Source organism: Alternaria postmessia (assembly GCF_024291825.1).
Source record: "Alternaria postmessia strain BMP 2775 chromosome Unknown scaffold_62, whole genome shotgun sequence".
Classification (NCBI taxonomy): domain Eukaryota; kingdom Fungi; phylum Ascomycota; class Dothideomycetes; order Pleosporales; family Pleosporaceae; genus Alternaria; species Alternaria postmessia.
This window is the reverse complement of record NW_026260135.1, coordinates 68,027-92,061: the sequence shown is the minus strand read 5'-3', so window position 1 is coordinate 92,061 and position 24,035 is coordinate 68,027. Positions and strand designations below refer to the sequence as shown.

Genomic DNA, 24,035 nt, shown 5'->3' with positions numbered 1-24,035 from the left:
TTTGCTGCAAGTGATAGCCTCTTTGAGACTAAGAGCCCTGTCCCTCGCCCTCGCCTCGTCCTAATATCCGATTGGCATACTCAACTTCGGACCCAGGCTACCTGCCACGAGACCCGCGCCCTGCATATCACCTCCATCATATGCACGCTAACATGGACTGCAACTGGGAACTGCCTACTCTGAGGGGCACAGTGAGACTAGGCGTAACCCATGCCTTGCGCGCACCTTTTAGCCACCACTAACACCTCCCCAGGCCCAAACCAAGTCTAGGCTTAGCTCCAGTGAGTCAGGATGCGCATTAACCATCACTTCATGCAATACTCATCACGTCCCAGCCCAGTTCTACGATGTAAATTTCTATCCCTATACCGCTCCCGGTCTCGATCCTGTTTTCGCTGTATGCGGAGGTCCATTTGTATGTATCACCCTGTAGGCCGTCAACCTTGTACTCATCAGCCAAGACTATCATATGTAGGTGCATATTGGGCAAGAACAGCACCGTCGAGATTCTGCGGTGGTTCCAAGACGAAGAGAACACCACAGAACACGGTGCACCCGACGACAAGGTAGGCATATAACCCTATGGCTCGGCCTAGCTAATCACTCTACTTCTTGCAATCAGCAGCTCAATTACAACAGCGTCGTTTGGTCCCAGGCTGAAAATGGTGACCCTCTTGTGTGCGTAACCGGCGACTCTCGCATCAAGGTTCTGAACGTCCGAACGGGGAAGCTCGCAACGGTATGCTCTATATCGCTAGTCAGGCTGCATGTACTGACATTGCACGTAGACGCTGATAGGTCATGGCGATGTATTTATATCTATTCCCTGATGCGACCTGGCCTCTCTAACACCAACAGTCTGTCAACGACCTTGCCATATCCCCAGTAGACCCCACTATTCTCGCATCTGTGAGCATTGACCATAGTCTCCGGATATGGAGCTTGCACCCGTCGCACGAGAAGCAGCCCCTCGGAGCCATCTGTTATGGGCAAGGCCACAAGGACCAGGTGCTGACGCTTGTGTGTGGCTTGTCAATCTGGCCAATACAATATGCTGACATTGGTAGGCATACCATCCTAAAGGACGGTACATCCTAACGGCAGGTATGGACACTAGGATCAATCTGGTAGGATGCCTTAACCCTGACCTACTGACAATTTGAAGAAGAGATTCTGACGAGTGAAGTGGGCTGTACCCGATGATCTCGACAAGCACGCTGGAACCGACAAGCCAGCCATAGTGCACTATCCGCATTTCTCCACCACTGAGATCCATACCGACTTCGTTGACTGGTAGCTTCTCTTTCTCGATCCTTGCCTAATGGTCGCTTACTCCTTATAGTGTCCAATGGTACGATGATTTGATCCTAAGCCATGCGTGTCGCGAGAATAAGATCATACTCTGGAGTATTGACGAGTTCAACTCCGACCGTTCGACAGTCCCTCCCGCTCCGATTCCCTCCTCGAGCGCAGTTCACAGTAGAACCCCAGTTACTATCCCAGCAAACTCTACTTCAAGTACTCGGTCAGCATGGGGCGGACGCTTCCAGAGGCTTTTACAATTCGAACTGCCACATACTAATCAATTCTACATACGATTTTCCGTTTTCCACGAGCTTGGCCGACACCCGATCTTGGTCGCAGGCAACGAGAAAAGCAAGACCTTCTTTTGGGATCTACAACGCCTGGAGAATTCTGGTACCGGAGAAGATGGCTCTCAGAGCACAAAAGGTTTACCACCAGCTCTACCTAGGCACGTGCGAGAAGGAAGCTCTGCATCCACTGCATCATCTGCTATCAGCGCTGGCTCGGGTAACACTAAGGCCAAACAGCAGAAGCTAAAGGAACAACCTCGGGATCGAGGTGTATCCGATCCTTTTCGTTCGGTAAAAGCTCACAAAATCGTCGAGACTCCGAAGTACAAAGCTTTCGCGTTCCGCCACTTCGCCTGGAGCCGTGACGGTCAGTGGTGTGTCGGCGTCGGTGACTGTGGTACCATCAACATTTTCAACCGTTGGGGAGAGAGCGGTGTTCCTCCAATCGACCCAGATAAAGAGATACCCGTGCAAGATGATGACCCAAAGATTAGTTAGTCTAACCGAACGCCAACACCCCTAGTCATTCGAATTCTGGCCTAGGACAAGCGTTAACTGACATGGTATGAGCAGACAAGGAGAAGATCATTGACTCACTAGAAGGTCTTTGTGAGGCACATGCGCTGCGGCGACAGATGGCGGCAGATCAAAACGAGTTATTTGAAGAAGATCTGAGGCCTCTTCTTGACGAGTATGTGTCCAGTCTCCCAATTCATGAAAGGGAGTTTGCACAGTCACATCGGAAGCGGTAGATTCGCATACGGATAAGATAATCGTATACCCGAGCACGACGGTGTAATGTCACCAGCATCACCGCAGTCACTTCCATTGGCTTGCATTGGCTACAAAAGCCACTGTTGGTCCATGTTTAGCGAGATAAAAGTGGTTGATTCGCAATAGAGATATCGGGCATAGTTTCCAGCGGCCACAATAGAAGGGATTGAGGTTGACACAGATTACAATAGGTTCTCTAGGCAGCCAAACACGCGCTGGGAGTCTGCCACTCGGACGTACCACGGGAAATTACACGACTTCAAACACTGTCCGTTTTCTCAAGCCTGTGTTCATCTTCAACACGATCTCTTAAGCTTGGTATCGCCCACCACTTTTGTCGCAATACAGTGTAGACCTCGAAACAAGCCATAGATACATTTTGATCATTACCACATGTAAACAAAACTCGGACAGTATGCACGCTTACAACATGCATAGTTCACCAGAACCGGCATCTCTTTCCATGCTAACGCACACCACTACTACAACTACCTCTACTACAACCACATCACTGGAGCACATTACTTTCACCATATCAACAAGCTCACAACCCGCACAGTTCGATATCTCTGTTTCTTATGGACACAAAGGCTGGATGCGCTGTCTTGACAGGGCATCCCACAAAGCTGCTGGTTACAATGACGACTATTTTTGCGCCACGCAGCGGCTTGACCTATGGTGTGTATGCTATGTGTCCTATCAAGACTGATACCAATACGGTCTTGTTAAAATTGGAGCTACAATAAATGGAACACTTGAATTCGGTTAAATGGAAAAGAAAAGTAGAATGTAGGGGGAAAGAGATCATCGATGCAGTATGAGGGAATCTCTTCCGTATAGAGCCATATCCCAATAACCATCAACAAAATATCCCGGGAATCGCGCAAATATCATGGCGATATGGTACTCGCAAAATCAATCAAAAGGTAAAGGCAGAGTGTAACATTGATTTAGCTGCGCATCACCAGCCCTTTTTCATATGAACAAGTTAGCGCAAACGCCCCCACGCAAGCCGCCTTCCCCGAACCAAACCCAAACAGGGTCTGCATAAGTGCGCAGCACTTTCCACAAACTTGATCTAAAACACGGCACTCCTGCAGCATGCCGGAAATGATGCCGGCTATCTATCTAAGGAAAAAACAACATAAACGCCGCTCTGTTCTTACGCAAGGCAGCAGAGCTTATCGGAACATTGCTCGACTCTTGTTGCTTTTCCCGCCACGTGGACGCTACGAAATGTTTCTATTTGCACTACACTCTATTGCGCCCGATGAGATTGCTGCAGTGTGACGACAGTCCATCTCGTTATCCTTTGACACTACACAAGTCTTGTATTGAAAGACGCTGTAGAGCAGCTACAGGGATGCAGGCGAATAAACAAAGCGCAAAAGACCCTAAACAAATTGAGCCAAACATGGTATTTTGGCCAACGCCTTCGGTACGGCTTTGTCTAGGCCTGCACTCCAGATATCTTGTTTCACGGCAACGAACAAAGAAGTCGAGATTCTAAGAGAGAACGTTCATGTGTGTTGAGACATTGCGTCTCTTACAGATAGTTGCCTTAAAGATGGAAAGACTACGGGAGGGAAAGATAACATTGTGATATAGTAATAAGAGCGCAAAAACGTACTAAACTCAAAGCCTGGACAATAGAGATGCTCTCCAAATTGTCATCACCAGAAATACCGCCCAATATATCGTGTACATGCACAGAATGCACAACATTTCTCAGGCCAAGCTTCGCCTCGAAATCCCATTTCCCACGAAACTTCTCACACTCCGTCCTCCCAGCCACCAATACTTTACCCCACGCTCAGGCGCCAACATGTATCGATAAACTATCATTAGCAGCATACGACGCACAGACTATAACCTCGGTAACAGTGCCGCCAGTCACCAAGGTTCTCAACAGGCAACGCCAACTCAGTGTCATCACTTCTACAATACACACTATGGCCAACATACGTAGCGCATTTCCGAAAACCCCAGGCAACTTCTGGTGCTCAAATCCACACTGCCGAACTCGCGTGCCGGTCGTTTCACGCTTGATTACCACAACTGGATCGCGCGCGAGGCCACTATGCGACGAACATATTGAACAATCTTTTGAGGTGGATAGATCTCATGGCCCAGTTGGAAGATATGTAGCTTTTTCGAAGGGCACTGACATATCAGAGACCATGGATCTGTACCAGCCCACCGGTGTGGAGAGCCGCTGGGGAAGTAATGATCGAGATGGGGCGGGAAAGCCGGAATTGGGTCCTAGGATTAGTCCTTTAGCTTCTCGGGAAAGCCTTGGGTCTTGGGAGAGTGACAATGCAGAGTTTGTATGGGATACGAAGGCGTTTGATTCGAAGCTCTGCTGGTGAGGCTAACTTGGCCTTTTCATCGAGTTTGATAGGAATGCCGACATTCGCATAAGCAGACTGTGATAACGCTCAAGAGAATGCGCGATGATTTGAGACGTGTGTAAACTACGTGACGCAAATTATGAAAGCCTCACTGGAACTTTGGGATGGTTGAATGAAAGTAACACATGCTGAACCTCAACCCGTATAGAGGGAGACATGGTCCATAGGACTAGATTGAGAAGACACAACCCCTTCTCAGACGGACCTGTAGCACTCAAATGTTGCGCTTGAGTATCGATATCAAACAAGAAAATCGAACACGTCGTATGAGTCGTATAGTGCCTGGTTCAGCTCCGCCATCCACTGCATATGTCCAGCAACCAAGTCATCGAACAGAGAATCCAGAAGACTTAGTGCTGTCGCCTCGCGTAAGTAAAGCTGCCAATGTAACTCTGGCTCATCGGCCTTGTCCATATCATCGCCGGGCGCCGTGGTCCAGCTGTCGTCTACCCCGACTGCAGCCACATCATTTCTCTTCTGACCTAGCGCTGTGATCCAGACATCTTCGCTCTCGAGATGGGATGTCGAGGTCTTCCTACGGCCATAGCGGCGACCCATCTGGGCGTGGGAGTGACAAGGCTGCGTGGCGTATTGTGGGGTAGCTGAGAGAGTGCTGCCGGAACGGGCGTCGAAGGAGCGGTGTGCGGCTGTGCTGCTGCGAGCCGCAGAATAGCTTAGCTCACTCATTGTGATTCGCTCCCCTGGAAAGTCAAAAGCAAACGAATATGTGGAAGTGTGTCCCGAAAAGGCTCCGGAAGGCTGAATGGCTGAGTCATGCTCGTGCTCGCCTATCCACAAGCCGTATTCATTGTTGTGGTCAAACTCAACGTCAAACAACCCAAATCTACAAAGTGGGCAAGTTGTTTTGGTTTGCATCCACCTCGTAATGCAAGTGCCACCAAACACATGTCCACATGGCAGCTGAATCGGGACTTCGGCACCGTCGTCTCTGGTAGACGTGCAGTAAGCGTCAAAACATATGCAGCACCGCTGTGCATCCTCTGGATCCATGCTCACCGGTGCAGACATTTGAATTCTCTCGCTGAATAGCCTCTGATTGGGCATGATTGAGTAGAAGGCTGAGTTCTAGGAAGGCTGCGTGATTCTTGGAGGTCCACTTGGCGTGAACACGATCATCTAGTACCAGCCTCAAGGTACCAGAACAACAAAGGTGGGGAAGAAGTAGGACCCTGATGCCCAAGCATCGTGCGTAGGGCTTCGCATCCCATACAGAGTTTTCTCTAGACAATGTGTACCATGGTACGGTGTGTCGAGTCAGCGTACAACGCGCCGTACCTTCCGGTTGAACGTTCTCTAGGCATCGTGAACAGTGCTCTTTCTTCACTGCCATGTATCACTGTGAGTCCATTGTTTGAGACCAGCCCTACAGGCATGGTCCATTCCAGCACTCGGCAGTCACACGTGGAGATTTGCTCGCTTCCGAACCTTCGCGAAGACTAGCATTATGCAAGTGACATGTTTAGTCGTGCATGCATGACAATCACCATCGGCTTCACCGTGGACTTCATCCCCGTTGTTGTACAGTTGTGGAGTAGCCCCGCATCTCAGCCCGCCTCTAGAGACAGCCATCGTGGCAGACTCCAAGTCTGGTCGGACGTTTTTCGTCGTGGGCGCAGCGTCTAGATCCGCGGAGTGAAGTGCGCCAAGAGCTATCCAGCAGACCGCCGGGCGAGGACTTTGTCTGACTCAACTCAAGGTACCGAACGGATATCTTCAGGGTAATGGCATTGTTTGGAATACTGTGGAGTGCCTAAAATTTCCGACTGCAAGGTTGGCAGCTAAGCTCTAATGTTTCCATGGTTCCCAGAAAACGCGAGCCAGTTGGTATGAGCGGAACCGGTAGCCATGTGAGAACACAGTATCGGTACCGGATCCTATCGACGATCCCAAACCGGTAGGGCGGATGACGAGGAAGATAGCGTCTGGCCTTGCAAAAGGCTGTGGTCTCTGTGCGCTAACTGGGATAAGTACCGTAGACCAATATTGACACCTTGACGCCAGCCTCGTGACGTGGGCTCACCGGCCGCTTTTGGGTTCGACGCTTTACCAAAAAGGCAGCAGGTGTCGACCGCCTACCGGGGCGATGTCAGGGCACTGAATATAGCTGCGTCGTAGCGTGGTTACAGGAAGTTTGGCAGGTACTTCACCCTACTTCACGTTAGCAGTCGTCAACGTCCAAACATGATTCGATGGAACAACGATGAATTACGACTCATTGACAAGATAAGGCTGTTGCCATGTAAGGGTGTTGTTGAGGATTTCTCGAAATCGCAGAAGCCAGCGTGCTAGCGCTATCAGAAGTGGGGCACGCTTGTCCACTCTGGTCGAATTGGTGTTGGTGGTGCGGGAACGGTGCCTGAATACCAGCACGTTTGTGGAAATTGGCTTGACCTATCTCCCGTCCCATCCTGACTTCGCTAAAGGAGATCAGCGTGGGCAACTGACAAGGGGCCCGTTCGTGCGTTAAGCTTTAGCCTCAGTCGCTCTCCCGTCACTATTTTGGGTTGTTTATGTCCCCGGCACTCCTCCTGGACCTTTCGGTGGACACGATCTGTGCAGCGCTTCACCACACTTGTGGCTTGCGATCGTATCATTCCTCAATGCCATCCCTTGCTCCAACCCATGCCCATCGCGATACGATACCTTTCGGGCACAACGAGTCTGCAAGCCACAAGCCAACGGAGTACAGCTGTAACTTGCATCGTTGTTCCAAAGCTCCATTCTGGTCCATCAAGCTCGACACACTCGCCATTTTGGGCCCGATTTGGTCAAGTTGTGTGACTTCACGACCAACATGGCCAGCTGGATACGTGCCGCCAAGCGCTATCGAGCGGCTTTAGCAACAACTGCGGCTTGCAGCTAGCAATACAGGGCTCGGCTAAATCATGCCCCATGTATTCCATGATGATGTCCTGACGATGTATAAGTAAGACGTCTGTTCTCGTCAATTAATGATCTTCATCCACAGCAGCACTCAGCAAGCTTCACTGGCATCTCAACAACACTTCTCTCCACAGTCACCATCTCCACCAAGCAACCTTCAAAATGCGTAACGTTCTTCTCGCTGCTTCCGCCCTTAGCGGCATGGCTGCTGCCCTTCCCCAGATGATCAACATCGAGGCTGCTTTGGCCGTCCCCACTCCCACTGTTCTCGGGCCCCAGGCCACAGAGACAGCTGAGCTTCCCGTCTCCTACAACCAGGATGCTGCCACCAAGTCTGCTGCTGCTGCCGTCGAGACTGGAGGTGTTGTGGTCAAGAAGCGTGACTCCTGCCAGGCCCAGCCTACAGGGTAAGTTTGTATCCAGAACACCTTCACTTCAACCAAGTGGCTAACAATCGAAATAGTCTCGCTGCCCCTGGTGATGGCTCCGTGGACGCTTACCTTGACCCTCAAGGCGAGCTCAGGACGAAGGCCAAGGGAGCAAAGGCCCCAGAAGGATACGTCGAGTCTTTCATTGATCAAACCGGTTCCACTGAACAGATTGGCTACCTGACCTACAAGACTCTGGACGAGTACGACCCTAAGAAGTGCGCCGACTTCTGCGACAGCGAGAAGTTCTGCCTTGGCTTCAACATCTTCTTCGAGCGCGACCCTACCACAGACCCTGCCGTCGGATGCCCCCAGAACCCGCCCCCAACGACCAACATCAAGTGCTCCATCTACGGATACCCCGTCGCTGAGGCGTCGGCTACCAACAAGGGCCAGTACCGTGGTGACTTCCAAGTTGTCATCACTGGTAGCAACGGTAAGCTTTCTTCCTTCTATTCACATATCTTTTGCTAATATCAGCCAAGGATACTCAAAGGCTGGCAAGGGCGTCAAATGCAAGGGCGCCCCCGCTGTCGATGACTTCAATGCTCCCGCCAATCTTCCCGCTGCCATCAACGCTCCCTACATCCAGAAGAACGGCCAGAACTATGACACCTACAATGGCATGCGTCTCTTCAACACCAACCCTTACGACCCTAGCCTCTGCGCTGCCGCTTGCGAGTCGCAGACCAAGTTCGACAAGGAGCACCTCGCCGACGCCAACGGCGATTACAAGCCTTGCAACTTTTTCACCTCTTACATCTTGACCAAGAACGGTGTTCCTCTTGGTACTTACTGCGCTCTCTACACTCAGCACTGGGATGCAAGCTACGCTGTCAACACTGGCTACTACTACGGTCAAGATGAGTACTCGGTCATCTGCGCTGCTTCTTACGACCTTACCACCCAGGACTCTGGCAACACTAACGCTTAGAGTGATTGACCTAAGTGTCGCCGGTAGTTTGATGGAGGGAAACTGCAGATATTGGCATTAGCAATATATATATCCTGAGCTCTCTTCTTGTTGGCTTAATTTCTTAATCTAATTGATATTGCCTACCGATTCACTTCCATGTCCACTTTATGCTCTGAAGTTCTCGTTGGAATGAACTGGAACGAGATAGTTTGATCCCTTCTTCACCCACCTTTTCATATCCAAGAGCTTTATCTGGTTTTGTCATACCGCTACCGATTGATGTTCATGCCATCCGCTCTAAGTCGTCCAAGACCTTTAAGTCAGCAACTGGGCGTACTTGCATGGACGTCTGATGTTCATTACTAGAACGTTCTGATCGTCGCCGTGTAGAGTGGCTAGCGGTAGTTGCACAAGCGCTTCCTATCCGGGACTAGTTTCTGACACCCAACATGTCAGAATGTCAGAATGCATAGCCGGCTCGTCTTTTTCGTTGTATTCTTGGTCATCTTCCATCCACAACTGTCCCCGCAAGTATGGTTATTGGACTCTGTGAGGTTTATGAACTGGTCGTAAAAGATTGGGTCCTGGCTACCTAGGTAGTGCGCAGCTTCCGGTACTCGCCTTTTCACCATGCAGTCGACGTATCGTAAGACGGACGGTGATGGGGGGCCTGAGTAATATGGATGATGCCCAGTATAATGGGCGTATATAAAGGATCGGTCGTCGAAATCGAAATGTGTCCATCAGCGCCAGACCAAGACAAACTTTCAATAATACACAACACCGTACCTACCACACACCAGTCCCTGAATATCGTATCGATTTCTTTTTGGTCAACATTCACGTTCTTGGAGCTATAGAACATGTCCTCCTATCCCAGCGTTGTCCTTATCCCGGGCTCTTTCTGCCCGGCTAGCATGTACGATCCTCTTATAACACCACTCCGTGCCAGGGGATACGATATTCATATTCTTGAGCCACCATGCTACCCTGCCGGCTACCTTGCCAGCTCCGGTACTGGTCATCCAAGTATGTACGACGACGCAAAATATATCAATGATTTTGTGATGAAACTGGCGAACGACGGAAATGAAGTCGTCGTAATCGCTCATAGCTACGGTGGTAAGTTCAAACCCTTCCGTATCGCTGTCTTTAGACGGATGCGTTGCTGACAAGTAACCAATCTAGGCTGTGCAGCCACGGAGAGCCTAAAAAATGTGACAAAGAAAGAGCGAGAGCAGCAAGGAAAAGCTGGAGGGGTAGTACGCATCGCGTACCTTACAGCCGCAGTACCACGTCTCGGTGAAAGCGTTGGTCAGACACTCGTAGGCGGCAAAGGCGCTCCTGTCGATGTAGACGAGGTGAGTCAATACGATTCTTCTATTGTCGTGGATATTGCAGCGAGACTGACATGCTTTTTGTAGAACGGGTGGATGTCACAGCCAGACCCTGCGGCTGTAGCGGCCATATGCTTCAACAATCTCACGCTAGAAGAAGGTCTCTCGTACGTTGCCAAATTCGGGAAACATTACAGTGCTTGTTTCGGGGACGCAATAACCCACCCTGGCTATAAAGACGTTCCAGTGTCTTGGCTCTTCGCTGCCGAGGATCTTATCATTCTGCCGGAGGTGCAGCAGACTGCCATCGATGTTATAGAAGGAAGCTGGGTTGGTACGGAGAGAGAGGGAAGGAAGGTAGATGTTACCAGGGTTGTTTGCGACCACTTTCCGCTTGTTCTTGATGAGAAGAGGAAACAAGTGAGTGAATGGATCGAAGGTGCCGTTGCAAAAGGTGGCTGCGAATAAGGAGAGACGGTGAGCCTGAACTACAGAGTAGGACAACTGGATGTATGCATATTTTAAGATGAGCCTGATGTCTCGCTTGATATCTTGTTTTGAATGCCGCAAGCCGGCGCAACTGTGCCCTTGAGAAACGCATCAAACTCCTTTTGTGGTGTCACCGGGCCTTGGGCTGTGGAAGTACTTAATGCATCGCAAGACCTGTGTAGAAGATGGAATCCTTCCGTCGACCGACAAAGCAGCTAGACCACGACGCCATGCGACGACGTCTTAGGAAACTGAAACTGCCTCACGGATTCCTACCTTCATTTGGTATGGGGCCTATATAGTATCAGTATGGTGTTGCATACACATAGCAGGCTGGCTAACTTGTCGCATCCAAAGTTGTCATGCGAAGCATTCGAGCGCTGCGCAGGCAATTCTCAAGTATGATCAACGTCGTAAGACCATAAAGCACAGAGTAGTAGGTTCAGGCTACATATTCGCATTCGTCCATTGAGCAATTACCACTTTTGGGGCTTCCTCCTAGACTACTGTGTCATGGACCTCCATCTACGTACAGGTGACACAAAGCCACCTGCTAAATGAACACATGTTTGGAGTATGCATTGTTCTGAGGCGGTAAGGCGGAGCCTGATGTTTGGACTGAGGACCAACGAGGCATGAACGTATATAACTGAAACAAGAGTCGGATGCCTTGTAGTAAGCAGGCTGCAAGGCCGGCGTGTGGCTGAGCGGATTGAAGGTGTAGAAACAAGATCTGGAACTCTACGGCATATCTTGGAAGGCGCCTAGGCTCACATACATTTCCTTTGCTGTGAGTATAGCGATCCTCGTCCTGCCAATATCAGCTGACGTAAAAAGTGAATTTGTAACATAACGACGATTGGCGCGACGATGCAAGTTGCCGTTCACGAGTCCAACGTATAGCTATCGCAACATGTTCGTTCGAGACGAACGACAAAACCGCGCGCTTCGACATCCGCACCATACTGAGCAAATGATTCCGAGTTCCGTATCGCTCCAATCGTTGTTAATCGTAGCAAGCAAGAGTCCAGTACGTGGGTGCCGTTTCAACACCATCTTGTAACCGATGGTGCGGCAGAAATGCGAAACAAGCCCGCATTGACAACACCACCTTGGACCACCCACCTAATTACTACACAGCCTACTCTGCCGATTTCATATAAGGAACGCGCATAGTTGGATCGCTTGAAGTTGTATGACCATCGCATTGCTCAATCAATACGAATCGAACCCAAGAAAACCACTAAACATTCACGCTCTTTTCGCTTGAAAAAGGCCCCACGATCGTTACTACCTGAATCCCTGCTCGTAAATATGCGCATCACTATTGCTGTTGTTAGTGCTTTTGTAGCGACTGTTGCTGTTGCGTCACCCATCACATCGCCGTCTACGCCTTTGTCACGGAGACAGGGTCCTCCAGGTCCTGGAGGACCTATGGGAGTAGGGGCTGGAGTCGCCGGGGTTGGAGCCTGTCCGGTAAGTTGTCTACTGAATCTTGATTAATATATGAAAGAATATGCGCTGATGATACCCTCACAGATGAACTGCTGGAACGAAGCCGCGGTAGTGGCAGGTTGCGACCCGAATGCAGACGACGATTGTTTATGTGGACCATTCTTTGATGCTGTAACATCGTGTACAGCGGCCATGTGTAATATGGGGGAGAATCTGGGTATGTTGTGTTGGATCCTGCGAACATAAGAGCAAAGTGCTAACACCACAAACAGCTGCCTTGGATTTCTTGAATCCTGCCTGCGAATAATGAAGAGAGGAAGCGCCGCTGTCGAAGAAGACATGTATGAATATGAGTGTAATACAAGCTCGAGAATGTCCAGTAGAGATAAGCAGATGATCGGTCGTGTATCAGAGGAAAACTAGATGCCCTCTTCACACGAGAGTACTGAGAATCAATCGCAAATTCTCTCATGATCGCTAAGCATGCAAGAGATTGAATCGACCGGAGAGCGTGCATTTGGTGAATGCTGGAAAATCTTGTCTTGAAATCCGATCATACCTATGAGGCAAAACAGCGTCTGCGAAGTGCGTATCTTGCTATTGTAACACTCTCACAATAATTTTCGAATGACGCGGAAGAGACGTAGATTTCAAGCGTGTTGTGCACCACATAGCCCTGCTATCGCAGATTTTTTGGTGCCCTCGGAAATTGTGATCGTAACCACGATTGTGGACTGAGACATGCTGACCTACTATCCGTCCAAGCGCTAATGCAGCACTCTAGAAGGCCTGCATCGGAAGTGCATGGAAATATAGTTGACAAACAATCATCTGTAAGCGATGTCGAGCTCCACCGAGATAATCATTAGAGGTGTTTCCCAAGGCTACGCAGCACAGCGTCGTTGCGTTGTATCGCGAGTTCCGGAAGAACTTCATGTTTCTCCTTTGAGTCTCCACAAACGGAAAGCCTTCCTCCAACCTTTTCCAATCAGGTCCTAGCCATCGTCGCAATCTTCAACCCCACAGTTCCTCTATCAACCTTGCTTTCAGCCACCGGAACTTCATTTTCGCGCAACACATGTTGCGGCTCGAGCTGCTTGGAGACGAGATCGCCGAGCCAGATGCAGCGCCGTTATTGACCCCACAGACCCTGACAGTCCAGCACGTGGGTACATTTGAGCCGCAAAATCAATACAGGACCCATGTATCAGTTTCTCCGCGCTACCATTCTGGGGTAAGTCTGTCTCCAAGGGGTTGAATCCAGCGCGGTACATGTCGCGTAGTATTGACCCGCACGATCGTTGGTGGCGTGGTACTTCGCCCGAGGTATCGGTCAGATTCCTATTTTTTCCGGATTCTCTCAACAACAAAGAAAAAGGGACCAAAATTCTTCCGCGTTAGGACCCGCGGTATCTCGGACCGGCATAATTACGCGTCTTGACTTGTCTGGGGGAAGATACTCGCTTGCATGGCTGGAAAGCTGGAGAGGTCCGGGACCATCTATATGCAGCGTGGGGGTCAGTTTCACATGTCGGAGGACTGTGACCTGCTGGGGATCGTGTTGAACTCCGAGGTGGTGAGAAATATGCGAGTGATGGGGTTTTGACGACATGCAGGTACCATGACAATGTGCAGTGTCTTAATCTCTACACTTTACAAAGTCCTAGCATTAGATTGCTTGGGTAGCAACGAGCGCCATTGTCATGTCACTGTCTGACCACTGACATGTCGTCCAGAAATACTTTGGTACGTTGCCCCACCTCAATCAAGTCCAAGGAGTAGTTACTTGCCCATATGTATACAAGCAACACGTGCAAGCTATCCGACTTGCTGCCACTCTTTCGGGCATTTGCGATATTGGTCGGGTAAATACAAATCTAGATTAAACCTGTATATGTAGTGCTGCGCGTTAATGCGCCAGAGGAATCCGCTGTCGAGATAAGGGAAAGCATGGTAATGCGAGCTAGTCGATTATATGCTGTAGGATGCACATGCGATGCGCGGTCGCTTGGAGAAGTGCTGCACTACGGTGACGCGCACGAGGTAGACTTTGGTGACAGGTGTCAAGCTGTTACCTTGCTTGTTGTCCACAACATGTGAAAGTTGTGTTGCGTCATCATGAAATCATACTAACACTCGCGATCGTGACATCTAGCGCTATTTGAGGTTGCGATGGATGTAGTGTCCCTTTGTGCGGCTTGGTGTCGGTAGACACGGCTGTTACGGGCCTACGGATCCGCGCTTTGCAAGATAGTGATATCCAGGTGTCGAGAACGCTCCGCAACGACATACCACGCAAGAGCCGTCCATCGCCGTGTTGGAGACGCATCTTCAACTTGTGTGTGACACCATTGGATAGTCCACGAACCAGCGGTCAAAGCTGCAAGGCATCTGTGCATCGCCCTTGCGCAGGGCCTCGGGAGCAATCTATATTGCCGTCTGGACAGAACTGATCTGCGAAATAAAGTGCTTGCGCGGACCTGGTTGCGGTCGCTTATGCACATTACCAGCAGCCCGGTACGGCGGAGTGTTGGATTTAAATGAGAGAGCATTGTGCTAGATTCTGCATCTCGTATGCTGTGCAACTGCGGGGACCTCAACAGGTACTTTGGAAACCATATTCTAGACATTTGACAGTGATTGTGTCCCTGCATGGGCGGAGGTAGAGTCAGAAGAGGAAATGTGATGCAGCGAACGTGCGACGAACATTCGATGCCAGCGGCTAACGCAACGCAAGGACGGATGGCATCGGCGCGCAAGACCGAGAATGAAACTTCCCCTGCGAGGATTCGATATCGAGAGAACTATTTGGAAGAATGGTTCAGTTAGTTAGGTCTTTCCTTTGAGCCGCATCGGATCGGAGAGAATGCCGACTGCGACAATGCTAGTCATGGTAAGCCTCCGACAGCGTGAGACGGTGCTCTCACGATAGGCGGAAACACCGCCGTTTCAGGAAACATATACGCTGATCGAGATGTGGAGAAAAGGGTCCCCCCACAGTCCACGACGCTGTATCCTTTCCTGTGACTGGTGCAATTTCTACCGGCAAAACTTCGTTCCTCGACGCAAGTACCATTCTGGTGATCCGCGCCTCTAAGAGAGACCATGTACGTGACTCGCATGTCGCCAGCCTTATCCGCCGCGATTTCCTGCTCAGGCAGGTCCGCAGTCGCCAGTGTGGAGACCCCGCAAGTAAGCGATTCTAGGATAGAGGATGGATTCACGGCCTGGATGGGCGGCTCTAGAAGCTCGCTAGACGTCCTTTGCTTTGTGGTCCCGAGTCAGCAAGCAAGGGGCGGGAAAGCTTGGTAGGATTTGGTATTTGTCCCGCCGGCTCTGTTATCTGGGGTGAATAGACGACTACCCTCGGAACCGGTTGCTGCTAATGTCGGCGGCTGACATGGAAATGTGCCCCGTCAGCTGAGACGCACATGTGGGACGGAAGTATACTCTCCCCTTTGTCCTGCGTTATCTTTGCTTTTTTGGGCCGACGAGAAGAGGGGCGGATCTATCTGCCAAGTGGATTATTGGGGAAAAGGCGCGCGAGCTAAGAGGCCACGATGTTCAGGTACGTGAGCAGATTGGCGTAACATCCGTTCTGGGTAATCCACGGCGGAGCTACGCTGATAAGTCGTGGCATGTGCCGCAGTCGCATAGCGATTCTGGAGCTGTTTGTCAACCTCTTCCCATACCATAGTCTCGCTTTTTGGTTGTGGTACGACGGCCTTTTGCATCATGTCGGTCCGGTGGTAAATCCTTTGTTGGTTTCTCGCAGGATTGATGGCATACACATACGTATGTATCTTCGCTGCGCATCCGCCGGCCCGACATTGATCAAACGCCGCAATATCTAGCGTCTAGCCAGCGGAGAAGATCCCGCCAGACCTGCCGATTCGCACATTCGAGATTTTAAGATCGTCATCGCTGTGGAGTAATGACGGCGCTGCTGCGCTCCAGTCCGGGGTACATGCCCAGGTGTACCAGAGGTGATCGCCTCAATCAACCGGCGGGAGATAGTTGCAGCGAGGGAAGATAGGCTGTGAGAGTTTGGCGCTTGCAAATCCGAGACAAGCAGTCCGACGAGTCGCTTGGAAGTCCGTCGAATCGCATAGTTTCACAAGCAAGCGCGGCGTCTGCCGATGGACAAGTGCGATTCGTGCTTTGGTGAGGACAGGAGATAAGCCAGCACGATTCGATAGATCCCCGCAAGGATACCAGACAGCCAAAGGATCTCGGAAATTGGCAACGTCGTCGGTTCTGTCCATTTAGAACCAAGGCGCCTTCCGGTTTCGGACTCTGACCATGGAGCATTGGAAGCGCCACTTTTTATTGCGTGTGCCACGCACTCCACAGTCTGACTCCTTCCCTGCTGCCCTGTTCCGTGCTCTCCGCAAAAAAAACTTTCAGGGCTCTTGTGTCATCACTCTGCTAGCGCCAGTGCCGCAAGGTGTGCCATAATTGTCATGGGCTGGAGCTTATCGCACGCAATGCGGAAAAGGACAATAATAGCTGCTAGTTGCTCACACGAGATGAGTGATCAAATGAAACATGTCTGAACGTCGTTGGTGTGGGTGGGTTTCCTCTGCTCTCACCGCATCTTCACTCTTCCTCCTCCGGGGTAAGGCACCCCGCGTGAAGGAAGATCGCGTTTGGAACAGAGTGTGGTAGTACCAGACAACGGAATGTGGGGAAACATGATTTTTTGGTTGTGTGATACTCGTCTGATCCGTGTCGTAAGATTTATTTGTTGGCCTACCAGGGGATCGACGAAACTTATCTGTGGGGAAGATTGAGCGTGGTGGTTGGTCGTGGTGTGGAGAGAGATCAGGTAGATAGGCTACAGAATCCCAGCGTTCCGGGTTGATGCAAGTATACCCTGCGGATGATTCTCGTTGCTCGCATCACAAGGGTGCTAAATCACGTCACGCATAGCGACGTACTTTACCATAACATAACCATCTCGTAATCGCATTTTGGTACAAGCGTGGGTGTGAAATAAGTATGGATTGGGGTCTGCAATTAAGCGCTAAGCTGAGTGTATGTTGTCTAATCTTCTCTGCACTGCCAATAAGCAGGCGCTTCCCTCGCGACAGCCTGGCCAACAAAACAGGGCTGAGTGGAACATATACAAGATTGCGAGCCGCCAGATGCGGCTTCGCGGGGTATTGGATCCGACAAAACAGTAAGAAAGGTCTATCTGGGTGGTGGGGCCCGCAATGTGACAGGGAATCGTGATATGCCACAAGCATTACCCCTCATGAAAGTTTGTCCATATCTAATCTCATCGCTTGCTAACGTGAATGACGAAATGCAAAAATGCTGACAGAGAACGCCGGTGCCATGCTAGTTGAGTGGAGTTGAAAGTTTTAGTTGCGATGTGACAGGTCCTCGCCGGCTAACGAAGCGGTGGCCGAGGAGTTGCCGGAAGAAAACCCGCTATTACTCGGGCCATTGAGGAGATCCTGGACGGCGACCTTGGGAACTTGCGGAACCGGCAGTTTGCGCTGAGCGCCCTCTGGTTTTGAGATGATGTCCCCTATGCGCAATCCGGAGGATTGGCTGGGTACATAGGGCTGTTCCCGATCCGTAGATGGCTCCATTGGTGCGAGAGCTGGTACGAAATTCTGATTCAGACTCAGATGACGTAGATGGGGAAGTTGGAGATCGTTGAATCCGTGGGGACGTAATCTTGGTGAGTGAGCAGGGGTTGCGAGCGGGGTGTGGTCAGGAGTCGGACTGCAGGAATCGTGGGAAAATGTTGGCGATGGCGGGGCAGTCGATGTCGGCGAGCCTGGTCTTGACTTCTTTGTCATCCTGTGCGAGTACGGATCGTCGTCCTCGTGTGAATGAGATCTTGACATTGGCTGCGACGAGTACGCATACTGGGAGAGACCTGGTAGTCGGCTCGCGTATGGATGATAGCCGCTGGTGATGTGGTGTCGACTTGAGTGCGAGTAGTGACCAGGACGCTGCTCTAGTCTCGAGGCTGCGTCTGCGAGCAGATCCATGGGGCGGGACAGGCCGCTAGGGCTGTTGCTGTTACTGCTGTTGAAGCCTCCCTGGTGGTAGGCTGCTAGATCATTGCCCATGTTCGGCGAGTAGTTGGAGAACGAGTGGGGTGGCGACACATTTGGTGAGCCAAGCTGAGAGCCCGGCGCGCTGCGAGAGATGGGCTTTGAAGGAGGAGGCATCATGTGCGCAAGGCCAGATCCGGGCTCCATCAGACCAGCCTGAACAGCAGCTACAGCCGCCTGGTGAGCGGCAGCATGTTGTTGACCCTTGCCCCTACGGGAGTTGGGGTTGTTGTGTATCCTCGAGTGTCTGTGTCAAATTAGCTAAAAATTCATCGATAGTTTGGGGTGCGACTTACCGAGTGAGTTCATCAGAGCGAGAAAATCGTTTTGTGCAGCCTGGAAATGTGCAGGCATGGGGCTTCTCTCCAGTGTGGGTGCGGATATGGCGAGTCTGGTGTTCCAGACGGTGGAAAGCCTTATCGCAAAGAGGGCACTTGTAGGGCCTGGGGAGATCCTGTCGAGGCTCGTCCGACTGTTGCGGGGCGTTTTGCAGCAGAGGCGCCATGAGGCTCACGGTAGCAGTAGCCATGGAGGTTGGTTGGGAGGTCGAAGTTGGTTGCTGTTGTTGGAGTTGTGAAGAAGTGTCGGGGTTCAGCAGGTTGGCGAAACCTGTCGAGGCAGAGTTGGATTGCATGTGACCGAGGGTGAAAGTTGGGGGAAGGCGGATGATGGGGGGCTCGGATATATGTATGGATCAACTAGGCGGGCGTGTGGGGGTCGACTGATGGCCGTCAGGGCTGTCTGTGCTGACGCGGGCGAGGATATGCCGGAGCAAGCGCAGAAAGAAACGCGGTGCGCCAGTGCGGCTTGGCTTCCTTCGGGGGGCGCTCGAGTCGTGGAGACGTATCAAGAATTGCGGGTCCTTGAACGCTTGCGTGATGACTTGCGGAGAGGGGCGTGCAGCGGGTGCAGGGAGTTGCTGGAGCGAGACTCGAGTGCGTCGGAGGCCTTTTTGGGCGAGAGCGGGTGAGATGGGGGATGGGAGGTGATGGCGCAGTACCTAGCGGAACTTGCCTTGGGCCGACGCTGGTTTTGATGGCTCAGTCCCTGGTGGAGCGGCGATACTTGGTTGAGCGCACGATGCAATTTGCAATCGTGAGAATTCTGCAGCTGAAATTTTGCAGCGGTGAGTGTCGGCGAGAGGTTGCAGGTGGCTACGTGAGGCTGTGTGGACTGAGGGTACAGCGTGTATGAACAGCAGACCGGGGCCCCCAAACACGCCTGGGGGGTAGCAACAATCCAAGTGGGCGTACGTGAGCAGAGTGAGGCAGCCCGGCGGCACGTCAGATGGTGCTACGTCGCTGCGGAGAGTGTGGGTGGGCTATGCTATGCTATGCGGTGCGAGCGATTGACGCCGCGAAGCTGGGGGAGACTGATAAGGAGACGGCGGGCTTTGTATGGGGTGCTGGAGACGTCACACATCTGGGGTTTGTTTGTGCTCCCGCGTCTCATCGACGCCCTCTCCTCAGCTGCCATAGGTGCGGCTTCCCCTCGTGGTCCTGCCTCCTCCGTTGCTGCCCTCTCGGCGCACACGGCGTGAGACGAGCCAGAGAGATGCCTACACTACAACACCACGTATAAGCTGCGGGACCACCACTGCTGCCAATTCACCCACCCTCAGGGGTCCACGCATGCACGCCCCCAAAGCCCGACGATGCACTGAGACATGTCTGCACTCACATCATCCCAGCTGTTGTCGACTTGTGCTGAGCGCTTCCGCACATCTCCTCCACCCATTGGCCTTGTCAAATGACCAATAACGCCCTCCAACACACTCCCCGATTTACCCACTGGCTTTGCTCGCGTTCCACCGCAGCCTGGGGACTGATCGAGCACACTTTCATGGCTGTGGGGGATCACTTCCTGGGGTACGGCAGGCACAGCACGCAATATTGAGCCACCGTCTCCGACCCCCAAGACCCCTCGCTCCAGTGCCTCACACAGCATCGCAATATCTCTCGCATCATCTACCAGCACATGCTTGGAGGGGTCCGTTGAGCTCCGTGCTACCGAGCCGGCCACTTTGCCTTATACTACGGGCCGCCTTCTATGCGTCCTCCCGGCCTGTGCACACACAAGACTCAGATGAAGCTGGAGTCGGTGAACCAACGCAGGGCGAGGGCGATCTCTGCCGAGTAGTGCCCAATACTGACGATGCATCGGCAGAAGGAAAAACATGGCTTCACTATCAGCTCATACTGTGCGAGGATTTTTTCCAACTTTATCGCAGCCCCTCGGTGACCCGTATTGGTCTCCGCCTCGGTCCCGCAACCCATCTCCGCTGCTCGTTATCTCCAACGCGAGCCATGTTCTCCTACCCCTGTGCTTGGCTTTTCAGCAGATCGTGGGGGACTGCAACGGACCGGCTGTCCCGAGCATTATGACGCCCGCTTTCTTGGTATTGTTGCCTATGTGAGAACAGCTTAGCTGCTATAGCCACGCCCCTTGAAGTCGCCGATACTTAGCAGGGCACTGTTGCAAATGCTACGCTGCAATCTCATTTCGGGTCCGCTATTCTTATCTATTGTTCGACAAATTTTTGAGTACTGCTAGTCTCTCGATAGCTCGCCCCGCTTTGGGGACGCTTCCTCCGAGCATACGCCTATGCCGAGCCGACAGAAATTTCTCGCGCCAGCAGGACTGTCTCTGCGATAAACGTGGCCTCGGAGATTCTCGGAACGTTTTGTGCTGGAGTTGGGGCTCCGCTCAATACTACCTCGGTGACGTCTTAGCCGCTTCTGGACCTCCGATATGCAAGGTACGCCTTCGTGGAAGCTTTCATGGAAGCACTGTCCTTCCACACGGCACAAAGTACTAGACCCGAAACCTCTGATTTATGCCGACGTTCTCCCAACACACGTTTCACTTGTGAACAGAACGGTAAAACGTTGACTGAAATGCAGTTTCATGGTTTGTTAGCCGACCTTTGATCTAGTTTCCAGCCATGTGCGACAGTTGCTTAACGTCGGTCGGAACGTAAGATTCCAAGCTGTTTGTGCCGTGAGACCATTGCTGCAAAGGTTTTGCGTTCTCGTCGCCCAACAAGACCTGACACCAGACTTGAGTCTCCAGGGTACCTCCGGTCCATCATACTGACGTGTTTCACACATTTGGAAGACCACGTTACGCGTCAAAATCCGCAGTGCCCGATTATATCGGTTGATCCACGGTCGGTCTCTGGGGCCCCGCACCGTTGGCAGTGGCTCATGGATCGAGACGAGGCGACGGCGATCCAGGGGCTTATATCAATGACATCGCCACCTCATCAAATCCGACATTCTCTGCTTACCCCTAAAGTAGCAATCTTGGCCTCCGTTACTCGACGTCAGGCTTTCGTTGTCGACGATGAACGAAAGATCCAACACTAGAACGGCTCCATGTACTCCGCCAAGCCTTGGTGGCAATCTCAGTGCACAGATGGTGGAACGGCTTACGAATGCTGCATATTGCTCGGGGCGTTGTATGTAATAATGGCGAGATGGGATGTCCTTTAATGCAGTCGACCAGCTCGAACGACTGCCTATGCACATGTCGATCCTACGTCAGGCTACTATCTCCACAAGCCCGCAAAAAGATCGACCTTGCAAGATGCGGCTGCGGCGCTCGACAAACTCAATATTTCGACCCTTACTAGTATTGGACGCGAGACCAGCCCACACTCTTCTGGCATTAACGCATCATAGTAATCCATTATCACCCCCTCATAGATCTTCGCAGCTACGATCGTAATTTCTGGGGATAATCAATCGGATGCAGCCCGCGGATGAAAGGATAGTGTTGTCGATCTGCCTCTAGTCCCGGGGAGATTCTCGTCGCGCCAGGATGATCGCACTTTCTGAGACCGGGGTTAACATATATCATACTTGAACTATCGTGAGACTCTTAGCTGTATAAAGATCATGATCAACGTATAGGGTAATTCATGGCGGAACTTTCCAGGCGCGAGACGACCGGGGAAGGTCGTCAACCGACAGAATGGGACTCTTTGTGGTCATGATCATATGATGTACAGATTTTGATGGCGGTAGTCCCAGTTTGTCTGCCCACCATCTCATGTGCATGTCTACGCTTGAAGTCACATTGGAAGTAAAATATGTCGGGTCCACGTTGTGCCTTGTCTTAGTGCACACGAATACACTGATGCAGATATGTGGGTAATGAGCGACTGTCGTTTATCTGCCCACGCAGCAAAGATTCTCGTCTCGTCTCGTGTCTGTGCTGTCGTGCAAGCAATCCATCTAACGCCAAACGAAAAGAAGATGATACCGGAGAGAATCTACGAATCTGCGTACATGTATATCCTTACTAACGATAGGAGACGTAAAGTCGTTCAGCAGAAAGTTACACATATACCGACTATCACGCCAAGTTTCTGCCTCAGCTTGACACTGAGCGGAGGTCACTGTACCAGAGTTGATATGCCTTTGAACATGAGAAGTGATATGCAGTTGCCTAACATACAAAATGTCCATGTAAGAACAATGCACAGATTGTATGCGGACTTGATGATCTCTGTTGCAATAGAAACATAGGTTTGAACTATTTGCTTCCATGAACAGGCATGACTGTATTATACACCCACGCGTTTTGTTTCTACAGATTGAAATTTAACATCACTCTTCACCTCTGTGTCAACTTCATGCTCCTTTCTCGGACATTATTATGGCCTCTTAAATGTCCCCTTATGAGAGTCGTACAACCTGAACTAGGGAACTATGAAGTTGTGAGACATTGCAAAGCGATTAGACGCGTCTAGCCCGAAAGTGTAATTGAGATTCTTTGCAGGTCGGTCTCGATCGTTTTAAGTAGACGCGTAGTAAGGTCATACAGAGAATCTCGTGTCAAATTACGAAGTATACATGCCGGCAAACTCTTCTGTGTATACATGGTGTTGTAGAGAGATAATCTAAACTTCAGCCTTCATCACAGCGGCGCTTGCCACCAAATATCTTCTTGGTCGAAATCCACTACAGCATACACCATGTACAACAGTGTACAATGCCAGCCTTGCTCCTCACCTTTATTCCTCTATTCTCCGGATACGGTTACCCGATCTATAATCCCGTTACGTACGCATGCCCTCCCCCTCCACACCTCCTTCTACAGACGAAGGCATAGTATCGAGCCGAATCTCTAAACACCAACATCAGGATCAGTACCACGATCCCCACATTAGGCGTCCAAGAGAAGTGAAGATCTTGCTCCCCAGGCGGCTCGGTTCCCAGTACACCGAGTGACAATCGCGAGCTAGGGCCGCAAATGCCGTCTGTTTACACAACCTCCGCCTCTATCAAGGAAAAAGATCAACGGCAGGCGATAAGAAGTAGTGCCTTTGCGGAGAAGCGTGGGGAAACAGTGACATCGCAAGGTTAATACTAAAGCAAGAACGTTCTGTGTCTGGCGTTAAGCGAGGCTCTGGTTGCTGTGAAGCCGATGCTATGCGTTGAAGCCGTGGCTGCTTGGTTCTGGGATGGCGCAACAGATACTGATTATTGTGGAGAGCGTGTAGAATTCGTGTAGCTCATTGGTGACAGGAAAGAAGACCTAAGGTTCGTTCATACATGCGCTCTTCGCGATAGAGCAATGTACTGGATGTCCGCTTACTGTGAAGTCGGGATCGAAGATAGGTGCTTCCCCGGTGAATTCGTGTAG

The 24,035-nt window shown here is 51.3% G+C and overlaps 6 protein-coding genes across 6 annotated transcripts; 4 read left to right on the top strand and 2 right to left on the bottom strand.

Moving 5' to 3' along the window:
- Positions 1-140: 140 nt before the first annotated feature.
- Positions 141-2,093, top strand: J4E82_008148 (uncharacterized protein; the record flags this gene model as incomplete). Its single annotated transcript, XM_051734385.1, has 10 exons — positions 141-203; positions 254-281; positions 336-429; positions 476-566; positions 626-739; positions 789-809; positions 859-1,008; positions 1,068-1,127; positions 1,187-1,293; positions 1,343-2,093. 10 exons carry the CDS (start codon positions 141-143, stop codon positions 2,091-2,093), a joined length of 1,479 nt encoding a protein of 492 aa, XP_051585861.1.
- Positions 2,094-5,020: 2,927 nt separating this feature from the next.
- J4E82_008147 (uncharacterized protein) lies at positions 5,021-5,467 on the bottom strand (the record flags this gene model as incomplete). Its single annotated transcript, XM_051734384.1, has 1 exon — positions 5,021-5,467. One exon carries the CDS (start codon positions 5,465-5,467, stop codon positions 5,021-5,023), a length of 447 nt encoding a protein of 148 aa, XP_051585860.1.
- A 2,379-nt stretch (positions 5,468-7,846) lies between these two features.
- Positions 7,847-9,046, top strand: J4E82_008146 (uncharacterized protein; the record flags this gene model as incomplete). Its single annotated transcript, XM_051734383.1, has 3 exons — positions 7,847-8,091; positions 8,148-8,548; positions 8,598-9,046. The coding sequence occupies 3 exons, from the start codon at positions 7,847-7,849 to the stop codon at positions 9,044-9,046; spliced, it is 1,095 nt and encodes a 364-aa protein (XP_051585859.1).
- An 845-nt stretch (positions 9,047-9,891) lies between these two features.
- Positions 9,892-10,833, top strand: J4E82_008145 (uncharacterized protein; the record flags this gene model as incomplete). Its single annotated transcript, XM_051734382.1, has 3 exons — positions 9,892-10,150; positions 10,217-10,389; positions 10,453-10,833. 3 exons carry the CDS (start codon positions 9,892-9,894, stop codon positions 10,831-10,833), a joined length of 813 nt encoding a protein of 270 aa, XP_051585858.1.
- A 1,335-nt stretch (positions 10,834-12,168) lies between these two features.
- Positions 12,169-12,616, top strand: J4E82_008144 (uncharacterized protein; the record flags this gene model as incomplete). Its single annotated transcript, XM_051734381.1, has 3 exons — positions 12,169-12,330; positions 12,394-12,526; positions 12,582-12,616. The coding sequence occupies 3 exons, from the start codon at positions 12,169-12,171 to the stop codon at positions 12,614-12,616; spliced, it is 330 nt and encodes a 109-aa protein (XP_051585857.1).
- A 5,059-nt stretch (positions 12,617-17,675) lies between these two features.
- On the bottom strand, positions 17,676-19,017 carry J4E82_008143 (uncharacterized protein; the record flags this gene model as incomplete). The annotated part of the gene is made up of 2 exons (XM_051734380.1): positions 17,676-18,630; positions 18,680-19,017. The coding sequence occupies 2 exons, from the start codon at positions 19,015-19,017 to the stop codon at positions 17,676-17,678; spliced, it is 1,293 nt and encodes a 430-aa protein (XP_051585856.1).
- Between the last annotated feature and the right edge of the window lie 5,018 nt (positions 19,018-24,035).